The following is a 22,538-nucleotide window of genomic DNA, read 5'->3' as shown; positions in this document are numbered from 1 at the left end:
CATTTGCACACTGATGTTTTTCTCCACATGGACAAAAAATCCTTGCTCTGCACCATGTGAGAATACGAAACTATTCATCGCCCTTTTGCATGCTCATTCCATGAATAAAATTACATGTTAAAGTAGAGTGAATAAAGCCATCAGGAATGTTTGAGAAAACAACAAACTTCACATTTTATTGGATCAGTATTCATGCTTTAGGAAATTGATCCAATATGATGATTTTCCACAGTAGGATTTGGAATTAACTGTTGGAAAAATCTGCAAATGCTATTCTTGTAAATCACTTATGGAAATGTGATTGTGAATGCCAATTTTTCCATTTGTGAATTAAACTTTTGACTACAATTAGTTTGTGTATCGTACCCACATATTTTGTTAACTGGGTAGCCATGACAAACCTGCTCAGTTATTGTCACTGGTGTGTTCAAAAGTATTTTCCTTTTCCTTACAGTCATTATATGTTTAAAAGTTCTGTATTATCTCACTTTACGAGTCTTACTTGTCTCCTGCTTTTGAAATTCCTAAACTAATTTCATTTTACAGATGCATTAGAAGAAGGTAAAAGGTGTCTTAATTTGTGACTTTGTTCATTTGTCAAAATGTTTTAAATGCATCAACAAGCTATGCCCTTGTTTGTAACATGTTCTTTTTGTCATTGGACAGCATCTTACTCAGGGGTGTTTGGACTCCATTGTGTAAATTGGTAGTTCTTTTTTCTCTTGCGTCGGATGATGCATGCGCCCACTAAGCCTTTGCACTTCTTGCGTGAAAGACGCTCTTTGCAAGTTCCCCCTAAAAACCGTTCTTTCTAGTAAAAACATCAATCCAATTTCTGGCATTTCCATCAGTTTCTTTTATTGAAACGGGATCCCTTGTTTTTTTATGTTTTTTCATACTCTTGCATCTCATGTCACTTATCAGTTTCACATGCTCGAAGATTAATGTATGGAATCTGTTCTTCCTTCAAAGGCTACACACCTCAAACAATTTATGTATTGTTCCTTACAAAGAATTGTTTTTTTCATGGTCTCCCTGCTTCCCAACTGGGATAAGCTTCTCAGGTACAAATGCTGGCTTTTTAAAGGTTTTTGTATGGAGACGCAGCATAAGGGTCCTTGGACGCAGGCTCGTCTCCCTCCCTGGGCATCATCATTGTTCCCCAACCCAGTTCCAAGAAAACATTACCTACCTGATTCACACATGCTGTGGGATGATGAGCTTCAAACGGTGCAATAGGTGTTGTGGGACCTTTATTAATGGTGACTTTCACAAGGCCTGAATCTCATTTTGAGGAAATAAATTAGATGAAACCTTGTCATTTGTATGCTGGATTCCAGCCATAGTTGCTCAGAAATCACTGTTGAAGATGGGGCTTGTACTGAAGGAGGCCATTTAGGTGGGACGGAAAGTGTTGCATTTTGTCAAGATATTATGGCTTGGTCTTTGTGCCTGGTGTAGTCTATTCTTTGGCAAAGTCTACTAGTTCTGTGCTCTCAACCAGCTTTCCAGAAGAAACAACCTGTAAGTGTATTTATTTACAAATGACTCTAAGAGAAAAAACAAATAGGTTTTTCAAGACTAGGGTCGTTTCACACCAACAGAGATTTGAAATTATCTGTCTGTGTTTGAGAATGGGTACAAAGTACTCTGGTAATCTGATGTCAAACCTTCCTCTGACAAATAAATCCCCAAGAAGATCGATATGACTCTGGATGAATTAATTCACCTAGGTGAAAATCCAGTCTCCCATCAGTGCCCCCTGGATAAAGATTTCCGAAATGCACAGGGTGCACAAGGTCTTAGCAAAAGAGACCTGCAGCAACAGACTACTCTTGCACTAGTAAAGGCTGGATATTTTGGTTTTGGAAGGTCTCCTTAATTCTGCTGATTCTATGACTAGATGCTGCTGGGAGTTACAAAATATCGGAATTTTGTAAATATGCTTGCGAGGTCTTCTGTTGCTGAACCTTGTACTCCACTGAGCCTTCCAGAGAGACCACTTTGTTCATGGAGAATCTTTTTTTTAATTGTGTCTGACACCTCAGGCAATTTCTAAACAGCTGTGAAGCAGGGTATACAAGTATTAAGAGGACAATTTCAAGGTTATGTTTTACTTTCTTAACTTCTGCCTGGTTTCTCAATCTCAACCTGTATCCATCAGTACAGATGTAAAAGCGAAAGGTTGTGCTTTTTTGTTGGTGGAATAAAAAAAAAAAAAATGCAACCTTTCGATTTACACCTTTGATGATGAATATAGACCCCGCAGATTGCACTTCCTGCCCTTATCTGAATTCAGCTTATGCTTAAAGCTCCTAAAAGGGAGAGCAGTCTAAGTAAGAAGACTATTCTCATGAAATTAAATTCGACTGGTAAACCTGGCATAAGTTAAAACGTTCATATTATGGAACAACATATTTTGTTAAAGAAAGTGTGTATCTCCTTTAATAATGACTTGTTTTTATAACACTTTCCATCAAACTCAAATTCACAGAGATTTTAATGAAAGGTGGTGCTATTGTTAAACTCTACTGTTCACTTTATGGGATTCTACTGCGGTCCACCCAATGGTTTTGTTCTTGTGACATGCAGGCTCAAGTTTGCTAGAGGCCTATATAATAGGTATTATAAGTTACCAGGCTATCATGCTTGCTTAATTTCCGCCCTCGTAACACTAATTTCAATGTTATGATGAACGCCTACATAATTGTTGTAAACAACTGCTTTTTTAATCTTATGCGTATTAAACAGGGAGGGACTAGTGGGACCATTCATTTCACATATCCATGTTCACTTCACACACCATTGGTTATCTACGTGCATTGTGCCATGCTTATTCACTCATATAGGCTTTTCGCATGGTCTGCGTTTATATACATTTTGATTGTTTTCTCCTACAACAGCAAATGCCATTGAACTCATTTTGAGTGTTGTGACCAGTTCCGTGGGTCTTATTTTCAAAACCTTATAAGAGACTGTACATAGAAGGCTAGACAAAATTGATGGTGTGAGACCTAAGACCTATTGAGGCCAGTCACAATCTGTCAGAGAAAGGAAGAAGAGAAACAGTGATGTGGCAGAAGCACATGTTATTTAAGGGTGAGACTCAAATGAGAAATATGATGCTGTAGTATGAAGACCTCAGAGTAACATGAAAGTAGTGCTTCATGTTAGTGTGCTCAAGGTGTAATCAGGGCTCCACATGAGGGGACAGCTGGCCTGGTGTACTTTCTAAAATGACCTAATACTGCTAACATGAAAAAATGAGGTGTAATGATGATCCCAAGAAAAACAGTAATTCCTTTACTGCATTTTGACCCCTGCATCCTTCCACATTTTATTATTTTCTAAGTAATGGCATGATGCTGCAAGGGCAGACACTGCTATTGCAACTGTCAGATCTAAAGAGTCTCTTCAGGGGGAAAATACATCTTCTACTTATGTGATTTACAAGCCACAAAAAAGTAAGTGTTTCTGAAAAAAAATACGTTTTTCAAAATTTGGACAATACTTTTACTTTCATATATTTTTACTTTCAAGTTACAAAAACGGCTTGGTGAAAATAATGGTCTATGACAAATATGCAGTAAGCTGGTCAGCAGAATGAGAAGATATATTTTCCCGCTACAGAATTCTGTCTTATACAGAGCCTTAAAAGAGGTGGAAGATAGTGTTTGCCAGATATGAAGTACGGTGTGTTATAGACTGAGAAAACAAAAGTTTCATATGGAGTAGAATACACATATTATAGCAATGAATGGAATGGACAGATAGAATTGACCTATGTGCACTTTTCATATAATCTACACAGTCAAGTAACTTGCATGAGCCCAGTGACCCAAAGAGTAATCCTGTTCGTGCAGATGGTGTTTATTAAGTATGATGATTCTGTGTTATCATATTTCAATTGACCTTGTTCCACTCAATTTTTATTTTTATACAAATAGCTTTTTTCCTAAAATGTGCTATGAAGAGGTTAGAAAGGGGACTGGGTGAAGTCATTCCTTGCTAGTAGGTGGTACGCAGTTACCAGTACAACTTACAAAGTTAGAAGAAGAGAGGAAAACAAATACTGCACACAAGAACTTCTGCTTAGTGTGACTTGATGCATATGTTCTGCCATCATGACTTGTTTACACAGAATACACCCCATCTGCTTAAATGTATCCATAATTGAATGTAAACTAATATTAGTGGTTTTCAGTCCCTAACACTGGAAAACCTAACTATATTCATGAACCTAATTTAAATGAATAATAGTACTTCGTATGCCCTGTAACCTGAACCAAACCAGCAATGGTACTATCCATGCTTAACTGGATTGATGTTAGTACATTAGAAGGATTCTAGATGTCAGAATTAATAGAGTTGAGCATTAAGGTGATTGTACAGTCTTGATATGCAAAATCACTAATAATTGTGTGTTTGAAACACTCTGATAATCTTGCTGTTCCAGAGGCCTCAGATCACAGCTTTATCTTAGTTTTGTTCGTTACACAACTAAGGTTGACCGGCCTTTCTCAAACGGGCTCTGGACGACTACATGCACTGTGAACATTTTAGTGGGACTATTATACTACAACATAGCGGAAGGCATAATTGGGACATTTTACTGTGTCAAGCTTTCCATCTTATCCTTTTTGCTCCCACTCATTGAGCTCTCTGAGACCACCAATCCAGGGCTGTATCTTAATCAGTAAGATTAGGTGGGTGTGAAACGAACTCAGATTTCCCAGCATGGTGGCTGGCAGGTTCACGAAGTGAGATGACCTAGGGACCCGACACCCATAAAAGGTCAAAAGCTTTTGGTGCAGCTTTCTGACTTTTCTTTTTTAACATTCAACACATGGAAGTTGATCAATAAGTATTTGTTTCACATTTTGTTGATTGGATAATTCAATCACACAAAAGGTGATGGGAGTAATTCTTGCGAATACTCTACCCACTGGCAATCGCTAGGATAGCATTCCGACCCATTGCTTTTCACCCAATTATCTACTCGAGACAAAATCCACCTTATGCAAATCCCATCAAAAGGGAAATAACCCTCGTCAGTGTAAACCTATAGACACTGTTAATCACCAGCACAACCACAAACTAAAATGCCATTCAAAGAAGGGAAAGTGAGTGAGAATTTTATTTTATTCCATAAAGGGGCTAACACAGTATAACTTTGTTATAGAAGGGAGCAACAAGCAATGCTGGTCTATGATTTTTCTGCTTTGGCTTTGTTTAGGCATGTTACAAAAATACATTTTAAAAACGCAAATGGAAGTGAGGGAACTCAATTACAGCCGCACTTGCTCTTCTATCACTATAAGTATCCACACCAATCAATCCAAATCGTGCCCACTTCTGTAAGTCCACTGCCACAGGACCTAAACTTAAACTATACACCATACTGGCTCAGAGAGGCACATATTAAATAGCATACAATATGCACACAAATCACACAGATATTTTTGTTGAGACTTGTCTTCATAGAAAATCTTCTTTATTCTTGATCCACACAGCCAACACGTTTCACCCAGACGGGCTTCATCAGGGCTAATGCGGAATATTTTATTCTATGTTCTAGCATGTAGACGAGTAATCCTCCAGTGTTCGATTTTTATTCAGTGATCCTTATCTTATTGTGTTCCTTTAAGGGTTATCCAATGGGCACAGTACGGCTCGAGTAAAACCGTCTTAAACTCCAAGTATTTCAAGTGCAATGCACCCACACATCAGTTTATTCCGTGTTCTGTACTTCACTCCGCATATGGCAGGAACGGCAATTTGATAGTCCACCCAGGTCGGCAAACCGGATGCATTGCACTTGAAATAGTTGGAGTTTAAGACGGTTTTACTCTGTTTAAACATTAACTGCAAGGTGCAGTGACAGGTACCCGTAAAAAGAGTGCTGTCACCATGCATAAGGGATATTGGTGAAAACGTGACGCAAGCCTTTCCATATACCAAAAAAGGTCATAGCTGTAATGTGTGATACAGTCAGCTATTCACAGCTTTTTACCCAACTGCACCTTACTGCCTGGATTTTAGAGCCCAATTTACAATGTTAACAGCAAAATTTCAAATCCCAGAATACAATATGATGTTGGATTAAAAGTCAGGACTGACTCTAAATTAGACATTTGCCTTAAGGACACCTGGCAGTTATAAATGTCTGCACAACTTCATAACCTTGATGTAGTCAGGCAAAGAGTACAGAAAATCAGTGGCAAGAGTGCTTAAAGCATGGGGTTCAGGTGCCTTAGAATGCAGGGCCACAAATTAATCTGGTGCAATTCAAAATTGTAAAGATTTCCCAAAGTACTATCCTGTTGGCAGGGTTGACCACCCCTACAGTGATATAATATTCAGTAAAGAGTAGGTGAATAACCCCCAACTGTGTCCAGAAATGTGTTAAAAAAATAATTGAATATAGTATTCTTACTTTTTTAATCCATTATTAGTCCTGTAAACCAAACAAAGTTTTGACAGAGTGAGAGGTAATGAGATGTGAGCGAGAGTAACAAGATGTGAATGAGAATGCAATACACAGATTTTCTGTGCTTAAACAGTCTAATATAAGCCCATTTGACAAACTTCCTATGTGAAGACACTACACACCGTACATTACTTCTCCTTTAAATTAAATATATGCTTTAAAACAATCACTGCAAACAACATGTTTTGTAAACACTGTAAAAACACAGTATTTTCCATTTTGGGGTGGGTGAAAAACACTGATAAGCACTGATTTCAAAACGTTTGGAAAACACTGAGAAAACACCAATGAAAATGACAAAACATGAACACGGAAAACAGGACAACCTTGCTATACCTCACTGACGAGACCTAGCAAGGCTGAAACTGGTCTGCGGTTGCTTTAGCTCCCATCTGGAGTGGGATTTGCCTGACAGATAGACTGTTCCCATAAGGCGCTGGGTTCAGTACTGATACGCTTAAGGCGTATCAGTATCTAGATTCTGATCTAGATCAGTGTCTAGATTGGCAAAGTGGGCTAAAAGGTGGGTTGTAATGCTACTCCGATGAATTGCCAGTGGAGGTTAGACTATTTGCAATTATTCCCCCATCACTTTTTTTGTGATTGATGGGATAACCCAAAACATCCTGGAGATGATGACTCTTGGTTGGCTGGTACTGTGCAATACAGAACTGGGATTAAAACATATTGTAGGACTGCTTTTAGGTGTCAGTCTAGCTCTGCAACAGGATGCATAAAAATACCATTGTTATGTCCTTTTGTCCTGCTGTACTAGGTCACTGTCCACCACCAAAACAGAGCACTCATTCATCCCATACAGACATTGTAGGCCCAACTCACATAAACAAATGTTTGCCTGCCACGTATCCACCAGAGGATGCTTAACATTTACTACTGCATAATTGTACATCACACTTTTGTATAATTATGCAGTAGTAAAACCCATGCAAGGAGTGTGGAGTGTGGAGTGTACGGATCAACAGTGATTTGCTTTGAAAGTTTGTTGATTGGGTACAGATTTGTTACCTTTTTTTGAAAATTGGTCACTATGCATCTTTACGTTTCTGATAAAAAAAATGAACAGAGCAAATTAAGTTTTACTCTTACGGCTGCTTGAGTAATAAGAATGTAGCAAATGATACTTGCACCAATCCAAGCATGTCAAAAGCTGCAAATTACTACTGGTAAGTAAAGCTTAGCTATAAGGAATGAAGAAAATTTACGTTCTTCACTTTTTAATTTGAAGGGTGTGGTTACTTTCAAGGCAAAACAATTGTGTTCCAATTTTATAAACGGGTATCAAAACAGTTCTTAATCACTATTATCTTCTCTTAGAGGAAGAATTAAAAAGAACATTTCAAAATATAAAAAAAAGGCTCTTTGTGTGAAACCAGGAAAAAAACCAACACAGACATAGCAGGCCCTACGCAGGTCCACCGCACCCAATTACCAAGCAAAGAATGCATTTATTTGGGGATATCACACCCCAACGATCCCACAACTCCCCATAACTACACCCCTGTACCAATCATGTGGGTAGCAGCCTTAAAATAAGTAAATACAATAGCAGATCAAACTTAAGGTCTTACCTGAAGAAATACATGCTCAGAACCTGCATACGGCATGCTCAGAGAACCAACTGCTGAAAACCAAAAGTAAACTCAGGCAGTTACTGCTCTGGAACAAGTGTGTTGCTGCTAAAAGCACTCACTTTAGAGCAGGCTTTGGGTTTAGTGGCAGCTTCCAACATAACCATCTCCAGTGAGGACTTTGAAGTATTGTTCACATTTAATTTCTGTTAACTATAAGGAATACATAATTTTACTCAATTTCTTAAGAACCGTGAACCTAGAACAGAATACAACAAACAGTGACAAACCATGCTTTTTAAGTATTTGGAAGTCATGTTTATGATATAGCGTGTATTTATATGAGCAATAAACATAACATAGAGACTTTAAGTGCTACATAGGAAACATTGCCACCATCTGTGACATGTTGATTGGTAACCTTTGATATCATTTAGTGGGTCCCTTACGTGTGTTTGGTGATCCCTACAAATCCTTAAGAGCAATGGTGATGGGACGTGTCTTTGGTGTGTTATTGGTTGATACAGCTTGTTCTTGCAAGTTATATTGGCTTAATAGTCCAGTTGCAGGGGTTTTGTTAAACAAGTGAGACCCTACAGTTGATATTTTGGTAGTAAGGAGTTCATGACTGTTTTGTTAATACTTCATATACAGAACCTACAGGAGCTTTTCTCAGAGAGTTATGGAAGTGGGTGCTTTATTAATACTGTTTTTCTCAGAAAGTTTTGTTATTGTAGTAAAAGGACTGTGAATGCTTTTTTAATACAGTGTGTCTTTGCCAGTGCTCTTGGAGCAGTGTTGTGATAGTGTATTCTTTGTTTCCCCCTTTTCTCTTTGCATGTGTTGTTATTGTGTGATTTTAGAGGATGTTATGTTGATACCGTCTCTTTGTACAGGCGCAGCTAGCATAGGGAATTGGTAGTTGGTCCTTTGTTGCTCAGGCATGGCCTTGAAGGCCCATCATGGTATTGAGTTAATACTAGGTGCTTTGTAGGTGCGGCACGTCCCTACCAGGACATTTATCAATAATCAGAGGTGATTTATGCTGCCTGTTTGTAAAAATTCTATTTGAATAGTGTGATGGTAGGGGTGCATTGTGGCTGCAGCATGGATTGGCGGATCTTCACATTTTCTTTTGTATGCTTTTAACTGGTGGTTTCTCTTTCTCCTGGTCTGGTTCAGAGATGTGCTATGCGGATACCTACTTTGCTCCAACATCAGCGGTTTGCCTAGCATCGGAGACCTAAACGGTGAAATTACCAGCACAACCCTGTACTACCAAAGCAAATACGTCGACTGCAGGTACAGTGTCCATATGCATATTTTTTAGACCTGTCATTGCTCATTACATGATTCCCGCTCCTTAACATGCCAATATAGCCATTCAGTACTCTATTTAGAAGTACCAACATCTGACTAAATCCCCCGCTACAGTCCTTACTCTTCCAAAACTGAAATTCACAACACTCCTAGACCTTCATATGTGGTTTTACCAATTCCCTTTATCACACTTCCCGACGCCCTCCTATGCATCTTTCTCTTAGGAATCCTTCGTAATTGCTCTTCCATTTTCCATTTCCAACCATGGGCTTTTATATATTGATGTTCAGTGCTCATTTGTTTATGCACACACAAGGAGCTCTTCCATTGTCCGTTTCCACCACCACCCAAGGATCTCTTTCGTGGTTATTTTTTGATCCACTCCTTGAGGGTACTTCGATCCACTCTTTGTTCAACAAGCACCTGGTAGGTTTATCAGTGCTTTACATAAACTGGTATTTTACAAAAACAAATAAAATAATTTGGGATTTCTTGCTGCATGTCTTAGGGGTCTTGCCTGTGACATGCACTCCTGCATTCTTTTCCATGGCCAATTCCACTGCATCCCTGAGTGCTTTATAATGGTACATCCCCACTGTACTCCTGAGAGCTCTTTTAAGACAGACCAATTGCCACAGTCCACTGACCATTTTTCACTTCACTTGCAAGGACTTTAAAGTGATAACTTCCCACTGCATCCTCCATCAAACACATTTGTGGTTTATACTCACCATTCTGTGGCCCATATCTGCTGCATTTATTGGTGCTCCACTGTTGTAAATGTCCAGAGTACTAAGTCTAGGCAAGGTAAAATCGTACTGTGGAGATAAGAGCATTGCAAGTAACTGGTATTTACTTATCCTCGCCTCTTTTTTTTACAACTGTTTAGGAATTGCTTCTGCAGAATTGGAGTAAAATGTAAACCCCCTCCCCATAAAAATCAAAAGACCAGTTGAGGGGAGCGTGGCCAAGATTGCGGCGAGGTAGGCTTGTTTCCCTGCCCCTCCAGTGCCGCCTGCCATAAGCCTTGTATATCTCCCCTCCTGATGCCCATCCACGCTGGACAGTGAGTGTGGCATTACTAGCTGACCCTCTAGCACCGGCGGTGTGCTCATCTCTGTGATCTGTGGTGGATTTCTGCGTCTGTCTGGGCCGTCCAGCCCGGCCTTGCTGCGGCCTGGCGGGCTTAGCGGAGTGCTGCTGCTGCTGTAGATCTCTGTCCCGCAGTGTCCCCAGCTGCTTGGTGGGGTGCCCGGCAGCATATTGGGAGCAGCGACATAGCCAGCTGGCCAAAAGCACGACCTGTGGAGCTGCCGGGAGAGGGCCAAGACGGGGCCCGCGCGGCAGCCGCCATTTTGCGGTATTGGTGATGACAGCCTGGCCGGGACGCGTGCGACCCAGGAACACGGGAAGCCCAGCAGTAACTGGTGTATGCAGTCCTTTCAGCGAGGCAGCAGAGGGCGGACCCCCGGTGAGCCTCTGATTGCTCCCGTACCGTTGCTGTTCAGGGCCGAGGTGCCCGGGCCCCAAGAGTGCTGACGTGAGGAGAGGAGAGGCGGCGGAGGCCCAGGAGTGCTGAGGTGAGGAGCGGAGGGGCGTCGGACTTCTGGCTGCAGGTCTCGGTTCGTGTGTCGGCAGACGGTGAGGAAATTAATCGCTGGAGGTGGTGAGGGGGCCTTGCTGGCTGTGTGTGGGCGGCATTACTGTTTGCAGCGGTCCCCACGCTACCCACTGCTTGGCTGGGAGACTTTGCCACAGAGATGTAGACTGGGCCCTTCTATTGTTTGTTGGGGACTGGACTTAGCTGTGGAGGCCGCGCTGCGTGATTCCCTCATAGTGGTGGGGCCTGAGTGGCTAAAACGGGCGTGGGCGCCCCCCCTGAGGGGCCATTAACTGGGTCCTGTGGTGGATCTGAGGCCTGGGAATCTGCGCTGCTGAGTGCATTGGGTCTGCCTTTGGCCCGCGAGTTGGCGGGAGGCGGTTCTCTGCCCCTAAATGGTGCTTTGCTTTGCCTTTGTGACCCAGGGGCAGTCGCCATTACCAAGCACTGCTTCGAGTGGGGCCTGGCAGCCCTCTTCCCTGTACGAGCTGTGGGGGGGGGGGGGGGGCATTTAGTGGAGGACTTTCACCTGCCCTCCGGTGGAGTTGGTCGGTCCATGTATCGGCAGACGGTGTGGTGTGGTGCGGAGGTATACTGGCAGCGGCAAAAGCGGGGGGCTCAACTTTCCACACTGTCGGTGAGGCTCCCTCCCCCCTCCATTCTATTGCACTTTGAGGGGTTGTATTCCCCGTGTGGACCTCTGGCTGGCGTTCCGGCAGCTTTCTATCATAACTGAAGGGAAGCCTGTGGTCATCGGAGCAGCGAAGGCTCTCGGCTGGCTGGTGGAGGCCTGACCCAGCTGCAGCCAGCACACAAGGTGTCATTCTGGCGGTGAGGGGCCCGGGAGTGATATATACCCCTGTTTAAGTCCTGGGATCTGATTTTCCCTTACTAGCCACGTTGGCCGTGAGGTACGGCAGGCCTGTGGCTCGCTGCCTGGAGTTTAGGTCCTGGTTCCTCCACGGATGGACCCAAACTGTGTCCCTCACGGGGTCCGACGCTGTCCGCCCTTACTTACGTGTTAGTGCGGCTTTTCCTGCGGGGGGTCTCCTGAGTGTCTTCGGTTACTCGTCTCGCGGCCCTGCCTTGGTAGCGGCGGCTGCGCATAGGCCCCTGCCTGAGGCATCATGTCTTCCTCCAGGAATAGAAAGGACAAGCCCCTGAAGGATCTCCTGCAGAAGCCGACGGCACAATCCGCCTCTCAGCTGGAATCTAAATCACCGCAACTCGAGGACAATATTATGCCGGCAACCAAAGCTTTTATAATCTAACTGTTCTCAGCCATAAAGAAGGACATTCTGGAGCTTCGCTCCCAGCTCTCTTCTGACCTAAGAGAAGTCCGGCGTGATGTGGATGCCATCGGAGAGCGAGTGGCAACCTTGGAAGAGCACGACTTAGGACGAGAGGACGATCTCCACCAACTCCAGCAAGATGTGATTTGCCCGACGGAGCAGAATCTGGATCTCCAGGCCCACTCTGAGGACTTTGAAATCGGTCCAGGCGTAATAACATCAGAATCCGGGCGGTTCCATGGAAAGGAGAAGGTGATCACCTCCGTGCGTACGTCTGTAATCACTTTCATCAGATCTTGGGTGAAGGCGGGGATCAGGAAATACAGATGGATCGTGTTCATTGTGTAGGCTTGCCACGTGGTCCTAAGGCTCCCCTGCCGGACATACTTGTCTGTGTCCACGACTTCCAACTTAAGGAGCGAATTCTTCGCAAAGGCCCGAGATCTCAACTTTGTGCAGTTCCGTGGTCATCAGCGTGGTCATCAGCCTGCACTCTTCCAGGATTTGGCAGCCTCCACCTTGACCAAACGTTGGGACTTTAAGCCCATCACTAACCATCTTCGGGAGCAAGGCATCCCCTACTCATGGGGCCATCCGTTTCGCCTTATCTTCAAGCACCCCCCATCAAAATCGGACACGTCCACTAGAATGCTGGAGAGAGAGGCGGCCCTTACTTCGGTGGCGCAGGTGACGGATAATACAGGCGTCCCTTGATCTACACATGATTGGCATCAGTTGGGCTCATATTTTGGCACCAGAAGAGGTTAGCAGTCTGGCGAGGAGATGCGTCATCACTCACCCTTTGTACAATGGACTTGCTCTGTACAAGGCACGTGACTTGATCTAGGATGGGGCCATGTCCCCCTAAACGTTTGACTCGCAAGACAGACTGTTGACACTGTATTTGACTTTTGGGTTTTCTTCCTTTTTATGTTCTATTGCATTATGTGTTAGGGAATTGGGTTCTGTGAGTATTTTGGGGTTGTTTCTGGTGCTCCGCATCAGATCTCAGGCAGGCAGGGCAGGTATTTGGCCCAAGGTCCTTGACTTCTTATGGTCCTAGTACTATTGACATTAGACAGCTAGATGTCTATTTCTCCTCCCTTAGATGCTATGGGTAGGGATTTAAAAATTGTAAGCCTGAATGTCAAAGGCTTATATAGCCCAGTTAAGCGCTCTGCAATACTTTCACTCTTAGAAAATGCTGAGGGCAATATATGCCTGCTTCAGGAAACCCACCTGCTCTCCTAAGATACTAAGCGGATGAAGGATAAGCGCTTTCCGCTGCAACTATGATCCTCAGGTCCGCCTAAGAAACATGGGGTGGTAATCCTTTTCAGTGCGCGCGCACACTGCAAAGTACTCCCTCCTGTAGTAGACATTAAAGGCAGGTTCCTGGCTGTCCACATTCAATGGGGAGACACACAAATGACAGTAGGGTCATTATATGCCCTGAACGAACGGCAAGCACCCTTCAGGCGCTTAGCCCTTTCTGAAGTTCTTGCATCTCCGGATGCGGCGATATTGGTGGGTGGTGACCTGAACATAGTGATGGATCCAGGGATGGATAAGTCAGAGCGACGATCACATCAGGCAGGTGCACTGTCGCAGGGTGGGAAACAATGGTAGATTAATGGTGGATTCTTGCTTCCACATTATAAGCCTCCTTCGGAAGGTGTTCCCCCTTCTACCAGACAACACAAGAAAGACCTTGGTCCAGGCCCTCGTTCTGAGCCGCTTGGACTACTGTAATGGCCTTCTCTTGGGAGCTAACGAAGGAGTGCTTAATAAACTTCAGGTGGTTCAGAACACCGCGGCCCGCCTGGTGACCAATGCCCCCCCTAGAACTCCATCTTTGCCCCTTCTCAAGGCCCTCCACTGGCTTCCCATCCGTAAACGGGTGGAATTCAAGATTTGCTGTGTGGTACACAAGAGTCTCTACAATCTCGGCCCACACTATTTGGCCGAGAAATTTGTATACCACCGCCCCTGCCGCAATCTCAGGTCCAGCAACCAACTATTACTCCAGGTTCCTAGACATCACAAGACCAGACAGGGAGGTCGTGCCCTTTCCATTTTGGGCCCGCGCCTATGGAACAATCTCCCCCTTTCCCTTAGAGAGTGCCCTAGCCATCTAGCTTTTAGGAAACTCCTAAAGACAACTCTATTCTAGTTGGAGCGCTGTCTGTCCTGTTCTTCACAGCACCGCGCGGAGATACACCTTCGGGTGTGATGCCGGCGCGTTACAAGCCCATAAATAAATAAATAAATAAAATAAATAAATAAATGTGCGGCTCGCCCAGCACCCTAATGAGCGCGACTACACCTACTACCACGTAGCACAAAACCTATGCACGCTTAGACTACTTTTTAGCAACATCCTCTCTCGTCCCCCACTTGCACGCAGCAGATATTACTCCTCGGTCCCTGTCGGATCATGCCCTCATCTCGGTTCTGCTTACCTCCCATAGCAAGCGTCCACCACCGCCCGGCTGGCGTCTTCGCGACTTCCTGCTACACTCGGAGTTAGTCACTACTCGAATCCAGGACACTATAGTTAACTACCTTGCAGACACCGATCGGTAGGGCATACCTCTTGCTGCGGTATGGGAAGCCCTGAAATTAGTAGTGCGGGGCGAGTTCATCGCGATTGCGGCATCCTTTGCACGGTTACGCAAAGAAAAGCGTGCAGAGTTGGAGAGGGAGGTGGGAGCCCTAGAAGCAGTGCACAAGCGGACGGGAGCCCCAAGAGTGTGGAGGGAATTGGAAACAAAGTGGCGCATGCTGAAACACTTAGACTTAAATAGGGCAGAGCTTGCCCTCCTGTGCTTACAACATAAGTTTTACCTTAGTGGGGATAAGGCAGGGAGGATGTTGGCGCATAGGCTAAGGGCACGAGCACAGATGTCAGCTATCCAATCCATCCGTGATTCACAGGCGGTGGAGCATACCACAGACACCCTTATTGTTGACACCTTCCGTCAGTTCAATATGTGCCTGTACACAGGGGGGGACACTAGCCTGCAGGGTACGGAGGATTATCTAAATTCTTGTGGTCTTACTCCTCTGTTTAAATCGTCGTCTGACACTTTAGATACCGCCATTCGCACATAGGAGGTCATATCAGCGATAGCACATTTGAAGGTGGCCATATCCCGAGGTTCGGACGGCTTTTCCCCTTTGTTTTATAAAACCTTTTGCCTGGAGCTGGCTCCTCTTTTTACATGACTTTTTAATTCCTTCCTCGATACTGGGGAGGTGACTCCCTACAATGTCAGAGGCAGCAATTATGGTTATCCTTAAACCTGGGAAGGATCCTAAAGAATGCGGATCGTACCGGCCAATTTCCCTCCTGAACATCGACGCGAAGCTTTTCACGAGTATTTTGGCAGCTCGACTTAGCCCCTTAATGGATGGCCTTATTGACCCAGATCAGTCCAGCTTTATTCCGACGCGGCAAGGAGGGGACAACACCATACGGCTCCTCCACCTTATAGACTTATTTCACCAGCCTTGCGCTAAGGCCTTTTTGCTCTCAATCGACGCAGAGAAAGCCTTTGACCAAGTTGATTGGGAGTACCTGTTTGCAGTCTTACGGGCTTTTGGATTTGGTGATAACTTTGTCCGAGGGATCCAGTGTCTCTACGCAGCGCCTAAGGCGGCGGTGCGAGTGGACGGATGTAAATCAGCCCTCTTCCCCATCTTCAGGGGAACGCGGCAAGGGTGTCCCTTGCCCCCGCTGCTTTTCACGCTCTATATGGAGCCTTTTGCCCAACGCATACGGTCGAATCTAGACATTGTAGGCATCAAATTCGGCGCTGACACACACAAAATTAGTATGTATGCGTACAATGTCATCTTGTCATTCACACAACCCCATTCCATGTTGCGGTGCCTGGCGGGAGAGCTCCTCCAGTTTGGCAAGGTCGCAGGGTTTAAAGTAAACTTTTCAAAATCTCAGATGAGGTCCAGGACCTGCAGCAAGATTTTGCCTTTCAGGGGGTGCAGACCGACATTACATACTTGGGCTTTTGGGTGACTTTATCTATCGCTAAAACACTTACACTCAACTATAAATTGTTGCTGGATCAAACTACTAAAGCATTGTCTGATTGGTCCCGCCTCAACCTGGCATGGATTGGGAGGTTAGCGGCAGTGAAAATGACTGTGCTCCCGCGTATCCTTTACCTGTTTCAGATGCTCACTGTGAGCCCTCCACCAGGCACCGTTCGGAAATTACAGGGGATCCTTAACAAATTTTTGTGGGGCAATAAAAAGCCTCGGCTCGCATTATCACTTGTCACTTCGCTGAAAGCTGGAGGGGGGATGGGCTTCCCGCTAGAGGGGGCTTATTTTCAAGCGCCCTGTCTCCGCTACATCACGGAGTGAACCGGCACTTGTCCAGCAAACAAAACTTTATCGACCAAACAGTGGCTGGTTGTAATATCTGGGGTGAACTTTGGCTTCCGCGCAAACACAGAGTATGGGGCCTTTACTCCTCTCCAGTGACTTCGCCGACTCTTAAAGTATGGGATCAGTTAGCGCGACACAGAGGCTGGACTACGTTTCCGTCTCCTATCTTTGACAACCCCGATTTCCCACCAGGTTGCGCGTCCCCAGTCTTTCACCGTTGGAGGGAGGAGGGCTGTAAAAGGGTTGGCTCCCTATTTGACCTAGATGGCTTGATTCCCTTCGTCCATCTGCGTAAGGATTATTATGATCTGCCAGAGTTGCACGCTTTCCATTACTCACAGCTTGCACACTGGGTGACCCAACCCTCCAATGGCCGACCCAACCCTCCAATTTCGCTCTAATGTCCCGCCCCTTGACCACTTTTGAAAAGTAATTAAACAGGGGGTGGTGATGGACAGAGTTTCTGAATTAAGCAGAATACTCTCACCCAGTCAAGGGATCGGGGCTTAATCCAACACCGTTTTTTAGCTCACTGCACCATCCCAGCTCAGAACCTGGCTATATGCAAATTAGTCTGTCCCTGGCCCAGTGTATCATGGGAACAGGGCAAACCAAACTACCAAGCCAGTTCTTTCACTGGGAAGGAAACAAGCTACCGGGGACCGGTTTCTGGCATTTCAGCCGTCTTCGGCCCGGCTTGCTTGAATCCTGATGGTGCAATGAGCTAGGGACTCACGTCTGAGTATACCCTTCCACGCTTATGGTGGACAAAATAATTAAACAACAGGGGGTGGTGATGGACAGAGTTTCTGAATTAAGCAGATGGTGCAGTGAGGTAAAAAACAGTGTTGGATTAAGCCCTGATCTCTTGACTGGGTGAGAGTATTCTGCTAAATTCAGAAACTCTGTCCATCACCACCCCCTGTTGTTTAATTACTTTTGAAAAGTGGCTGGTCTGCAAAAAGGATGACCGTAAGCTCATATCTGAATTGTACGCGATAATCATGGCGCGCCCCAAGAAGCATCGTACGAAGGCGCAGGTCCGCACAAAGAATGGGAGCACATCTTTTACCGGGCACACCACACAGCCTCCAATACCGCCGGTGCGGAATCTGCCTGGAAAGTAGTCACTTATTGGTATTATACCCCAGCGCGCATCAAATCCTGGGATGGAACTAAGTCGGGCCTCTGCTGGCGGGGGTGTGGTCTTCCTGGAACCTTGATACATTTACAGTGGCACTGCCCGAAATTGGTGCGATATTGGACAGCGGTTCTTGATTACCTTGATGCTGCATTTCAGATTACATTCCCACAGGCACCTGAGCACACACTGTTGGGACTCCCCCATCCTAAGTCCTTCCCTGTTCGCTCGTCGAGGGGTAAGCTGATAGCCCTAGCATTGCTTGTGGCGCGACAGGTTCTTCTAGTGCACTGGGGTTCCTCGGCCAACCCAGACCCGCGGGACTGGATCCCGAGGCTTTGGCACCTTTTGGCAATGGAGCGTCTCTCGCTTATCATCGATGGGAAGGGTTCGAATATGCGAAGCTATGGGCCCCATTCCTGCAACTCCTTACCAAAGAAATGAGGGAAGTCACGTGCCCGAAATACCTACAAATCCTGCAACTCATCCCTCTGGAACCGCCAGGGGCCACAAAAATGTAGCCTTAATGTCTTTGGCCAGTGACTGGTTGTTATGGGGCGGTAGAAGTGATAGTTAGAGACTGATGCGGAGAGGGGTGGGGGTGAGGGAGTTGGAGGGTGGAGGGTGTTTGTCTATTTTCATGTTCCTTTTATTCTATTAAAGTGGTATCTTAGCCAGTTGCCTTCTCTATACGCTGTGGTCTGATTTTTTTCCCGGGGTCGCCCTCCGGGCTGTATACCTACACACTGTGTATTGACCATAACATAACGCTCTGCCGGCACCTGGATGTAGGCAGACAAGCTCTGTATAATGATCCTCTGATCCTATGATTGATTCTAAAAAGACCAGTTGAAAGATTAACTGGTCGCTCTGTGTATTAGCTGCTTAGGGGTGGTGAGCAAGGGGCTATGATCAAACTGGCATCCAACATACTGCTTTAGAGTTCACTTCTTAAATCCATAAGCATAAAAGAAGGATAATTCTGGAAAAAACTGCAAATCATCATTCATTTCCACATTAGTAGCAGACAGTAGTATGTCTTTGGTTGCTGACTACCATAAACTCAGACTCTCTTTTCCAGTATTCCAGTGCCAGAGGTTGCTATACAATGGGCCAGGTGTATGAAGCTATTTAGCATTTCTTAACGTGCGTAATCGCTATTACGGCACGTTTAAAAATGCTAAATAGCCTTTTGGTATATGCAAAGGCCGTTTAGGAATCGCAAAATAGGGATTTCCTATTAGCGATTTCCTATCCACATGTACAAAGCATTTCCTAAATGCAAATTGGGCATTTAGGAAATGCTATTACCATCGACTCAAAGTCAATGGTAACCATATGCAATATAAAAAAAACACTCTTAAATGCTTTTTTAAAAGTGCAATAAAGCTCATAAATGCCACTAAGGCATTTGTGCACTTTACATGTGCACCACTTTTTTCGGGGTGCATCTAGGGGGTCCTTAGGCTGAACGTCACCCTTGCTTTAGCATTTCCTAATTTACAGTTTCCTATTAGCAAATCGTAATTTAGGAATTCATAACCATTCGTATCTATGAGCCTTTTGGCCCATAGGAATGATTAGTTTGGTATTACATAAATAGCTATTTCCTAATAGCGATTTTTTGTACATACCGTTTTGCATTTCCCAAATAGCGATTTCTAGGAAGTTGCTATTTAGAAAATGTAAAATTATTATTTGGTACATCTGGCCGAATATTGCGTGCTCGCAGTAGCAAAGCCTACAGACATTTCTGACTCTGAAGACTAATTTAATTTGCTGGAGTGCCGAAAAGCTGATCGGGTGCTAAATGTTTTCACCTGTGGCTCCTGCTCATCTTTTTGGCACTCCAATAAGGGAAATTAGAGCCCAAGCATATTAGAACCCCTAGCCTTTAATATTTTATGTGTACCGTGAAACATATGTTCTTCATTTTCCTCTTCAAAGATTGTTGTAGCAGTCCCCCCAATGTCGTCTTTACTTTTCCTTTGTCTTGTGAACAAGGTGATTTTTACAGTTTGCAGAATTGGGATGAATTACAAAAAGATGGCAAATATCTACCACTGGCTGTAACAAAGAAATGCCTCATTTGGCTGTCAGAGGGAAAAGAAGCAGCTTGACAGCAGCTGCACACAAATACAGACATCCCAGCCACCAGCACAGATCCGTGTACATTAGAAATGACTACTTGGTTATGCGCTTCCTCAATTGCTTGGGACCGAGATCTTGCAATAGTATTTTTTTGACATTGAAATCCTTAAGATATTTTACGACAAAGCCTCAAAAGCAGGATTACTTCCAGCTTTCTCAAGGATTGGTAAACAATCTGATGCATAAATAAACGGATTTCTTCCCAAACCTGTTTATTTGTGCGTTGCTCCCATCTTCTACAACCAAAACTGAAGACTTAAATGTCAAGGTAACTTCCCCACAAGGATGCATGAAACTCCTAAAATATTCAGAGGAATTTACTGTTTCCAGTGGGATGGAGAGTGTCCTCTCCTCATCGTAATGGGTGCTTGCTATGCAAGACAAGTAGGTGCTGAACTAGGGTTATGCTTGATTTTTTAGTTCTTCCATCAATACTTTATTCTGGTCGTTCAAAGTCTATGAAATCTTCTACAGATTCAATTTAAATTTCATAGATGTGTTGTGGTGCAGAAACTGAAAATGAGTACGTATCGGAGTTGCATCTAGTATTTTAGGTGCCACAGATCGATATGTTCATAGAATCAGAGCAAAGTTCCCAATAGAGATCAGCAGTCTCCCTCAAGGTCCTGGTATGTTGTTCTGCTCAACAAGCCTCAGGCATAGGTGTTTCAAGATCTGTTTGACACTAACCAATTTTCCTTATGAAAATGTCAACTGTTTAGTCACATTTCCAGTGATAAACAGATAAAGTTATCAGTGTTGTCTGTGTAAGTCTAGGATGCATACTTCCAATTTGAAATTGGAAAGCACATTGTCAGGATTTGAATTTTGGCATCAGAGGTTACCATTATTAGTACAGATGCTTTTCTTTTGACATAAACGTTTTTACATGTTTACCAAAATTCTCTGAAGTGTAGTTGTTCACATCCTTCTATGGGAAAAAAATGTTCCTTAGCTACAGTTTGTTGGGGAAAGCACAGTCTGCAGAGAATTGGCACAAGAAGCTTCGAATTTGCAAAGCTGTCCGCAATCTACAGATTTTTGTCATAAGTAGTGCCATCACTATATAGTATTCAGACACAGTTACTAATGATTTTTCTGTGGGCTTAGTTTTTCCACTGTGCAAATAAGTTCTGTCTCTAGAGCAAACCATTCAGCACTTCTCTGCACACCCGGAATGCTAGCATGTTAGTTTCATAGACACCCAGGCTTAATAGGAGGGAAAGCATAAAGACAGAGTAAGGAATTGCATGCACACTGGCTCCGGTCCTCATAGTCCTTGCTGTCCCTGACCTCATACATCCACTCAAACTATATGTCCTGTTGCAATCCTACATATACGAGAAAACACAAGTAGAAACTAGGTAGGGACACATGGGTAAGGGGCTGGGCTCACCAGCTCTCCTATGAGAATCCATGCAAATGTATTAAAAGGGGTTTTAATAAAGGGATTTCTGGTCCTGCCTATGGTGTACATTCAGTTCCCAATGAATTCTGAACGATGCGGTGCAATGGCTAGCAATATCGGCATCACCATGAATGTAATGTCCTTTGTTCCGAAAGGCCACTACAGTGACACTAGTGTTCTTTCTCTCTTCACTGATCAATTTCACCCATTCTGCTCTTTCTTTTCCCACAATGTCTGTCTTGTGCTCCATCCTCATTTATCTTGCTTCTCTACTTCTCACCATTTTTGACATTTCCCTCCTCCGATTCTTTTATGCCACTCCTTCCTTCCCCACCCTAATATCTTCCCTCAACCCATTTTCCAAATTTTTTGTTATCCCTACTTCTTTCTCATTTCCTTTTCTTCCTCCTTTTTGTTTTATCTTAAGGGGTGGGCAAGTGATGATGGTGGACGGTTCTAACCTGGGTTATGTGGAAGATGGCACTCCCTGCGGCCCCAACATGATGTGTCTCGACCACAAATGCCTACCCCTGGCAGCCTTTAACTTCAGTTCGTGTCCAGGGAGCTGGGATGGACGCACCTGCTATGGAAATGGGGTGAGTGCTCTTGTGAAGAGGTACCTAGAGGATTGTGAGCGAGCGTGTGGCATGGGAATAAACATGTTGGGGACTTTGTTATTTGGATAAAGAGAGCTTTTGCTATGGGCATTTGTACAAGGCACCACTTCAGATCTGTATGATGCCTACCATAGGGACACAGTTTGAACCATGGCGGCACTCAATTACTTAATTGAGTAAAGCATAGTTTAAAATTTGAAAATCACTGTTTTTGCGGTAACATCATTAATTGGCTTAATTAAACATCCCAGCAAATGATAAAATGTGCATACAATTGATTACTGCACTATTGACTGTGCTGAGTGTGAATATTGCTCTAAAAGTGCTTGTATAATTTTACCATGTCAGTTATGTGGTAAACCTGGATTTGCTGGCAGTAAAACTGTCTTCCATTGGGCTGGGGATAATTAGAAGGTTACAAAATTATGAAATGCGAAGTTGCACTTTCACCACGAGTCATGCCCCTATAAAACCCACAAATATTTAAACTGGGAAGTAAAAGCACAGCGTAAATCTG

The 22,538-nt window shown here is 44.2% G+C and overlaps 1 protein-coding gene across 1 annotated transcript in view; it reads left to right on the top strand.

Moving 5' to 3' along the window:
- ADAM11 (ADAM metallopeptidase domain 11) overlaps nucleotides 1–22,538 on the top strand; it is a 336,142-nt gene that overhangs the window by 296,401 nt on the left and 17,203 nt on the right. Inside the window, exons 22-23 of the mRNA XM_086919835.1 lie at nucleotides 9,262–9,381; nucleotides 21,832–22,000. Coding sequence (XP_086775961.1) covers nucleotides 9,262–9,381; nucleotides 21,832–22,000 — 289 coding nt within the window. The remainder of the gene's footprint in view (nucleotides 1–9,261; nucleotides 9,382–21,831; nucleotides 22,001–22,538) is intronic.

This window comes from Lissotriton vulgaris, chromosome 5 (assembly GCF_964263255.1).
Source record: "Lissotriton vulgaris chromosome 5, aLisVul1.2, whole genome shotgun sequence".
In the NCBI taxonomy this organism is placed as follows: Eukaryota; Metazoa; Chordata; class Amphibia; order Caudata; family Salamandridae; genus Lissotriton; species Lissotriton vulgaris.
The sequence above is the reverse complement of the archived record's forward strand: the minus strand, read 5'-3'. Positions and strand labels throughout refer to the sequence as shown.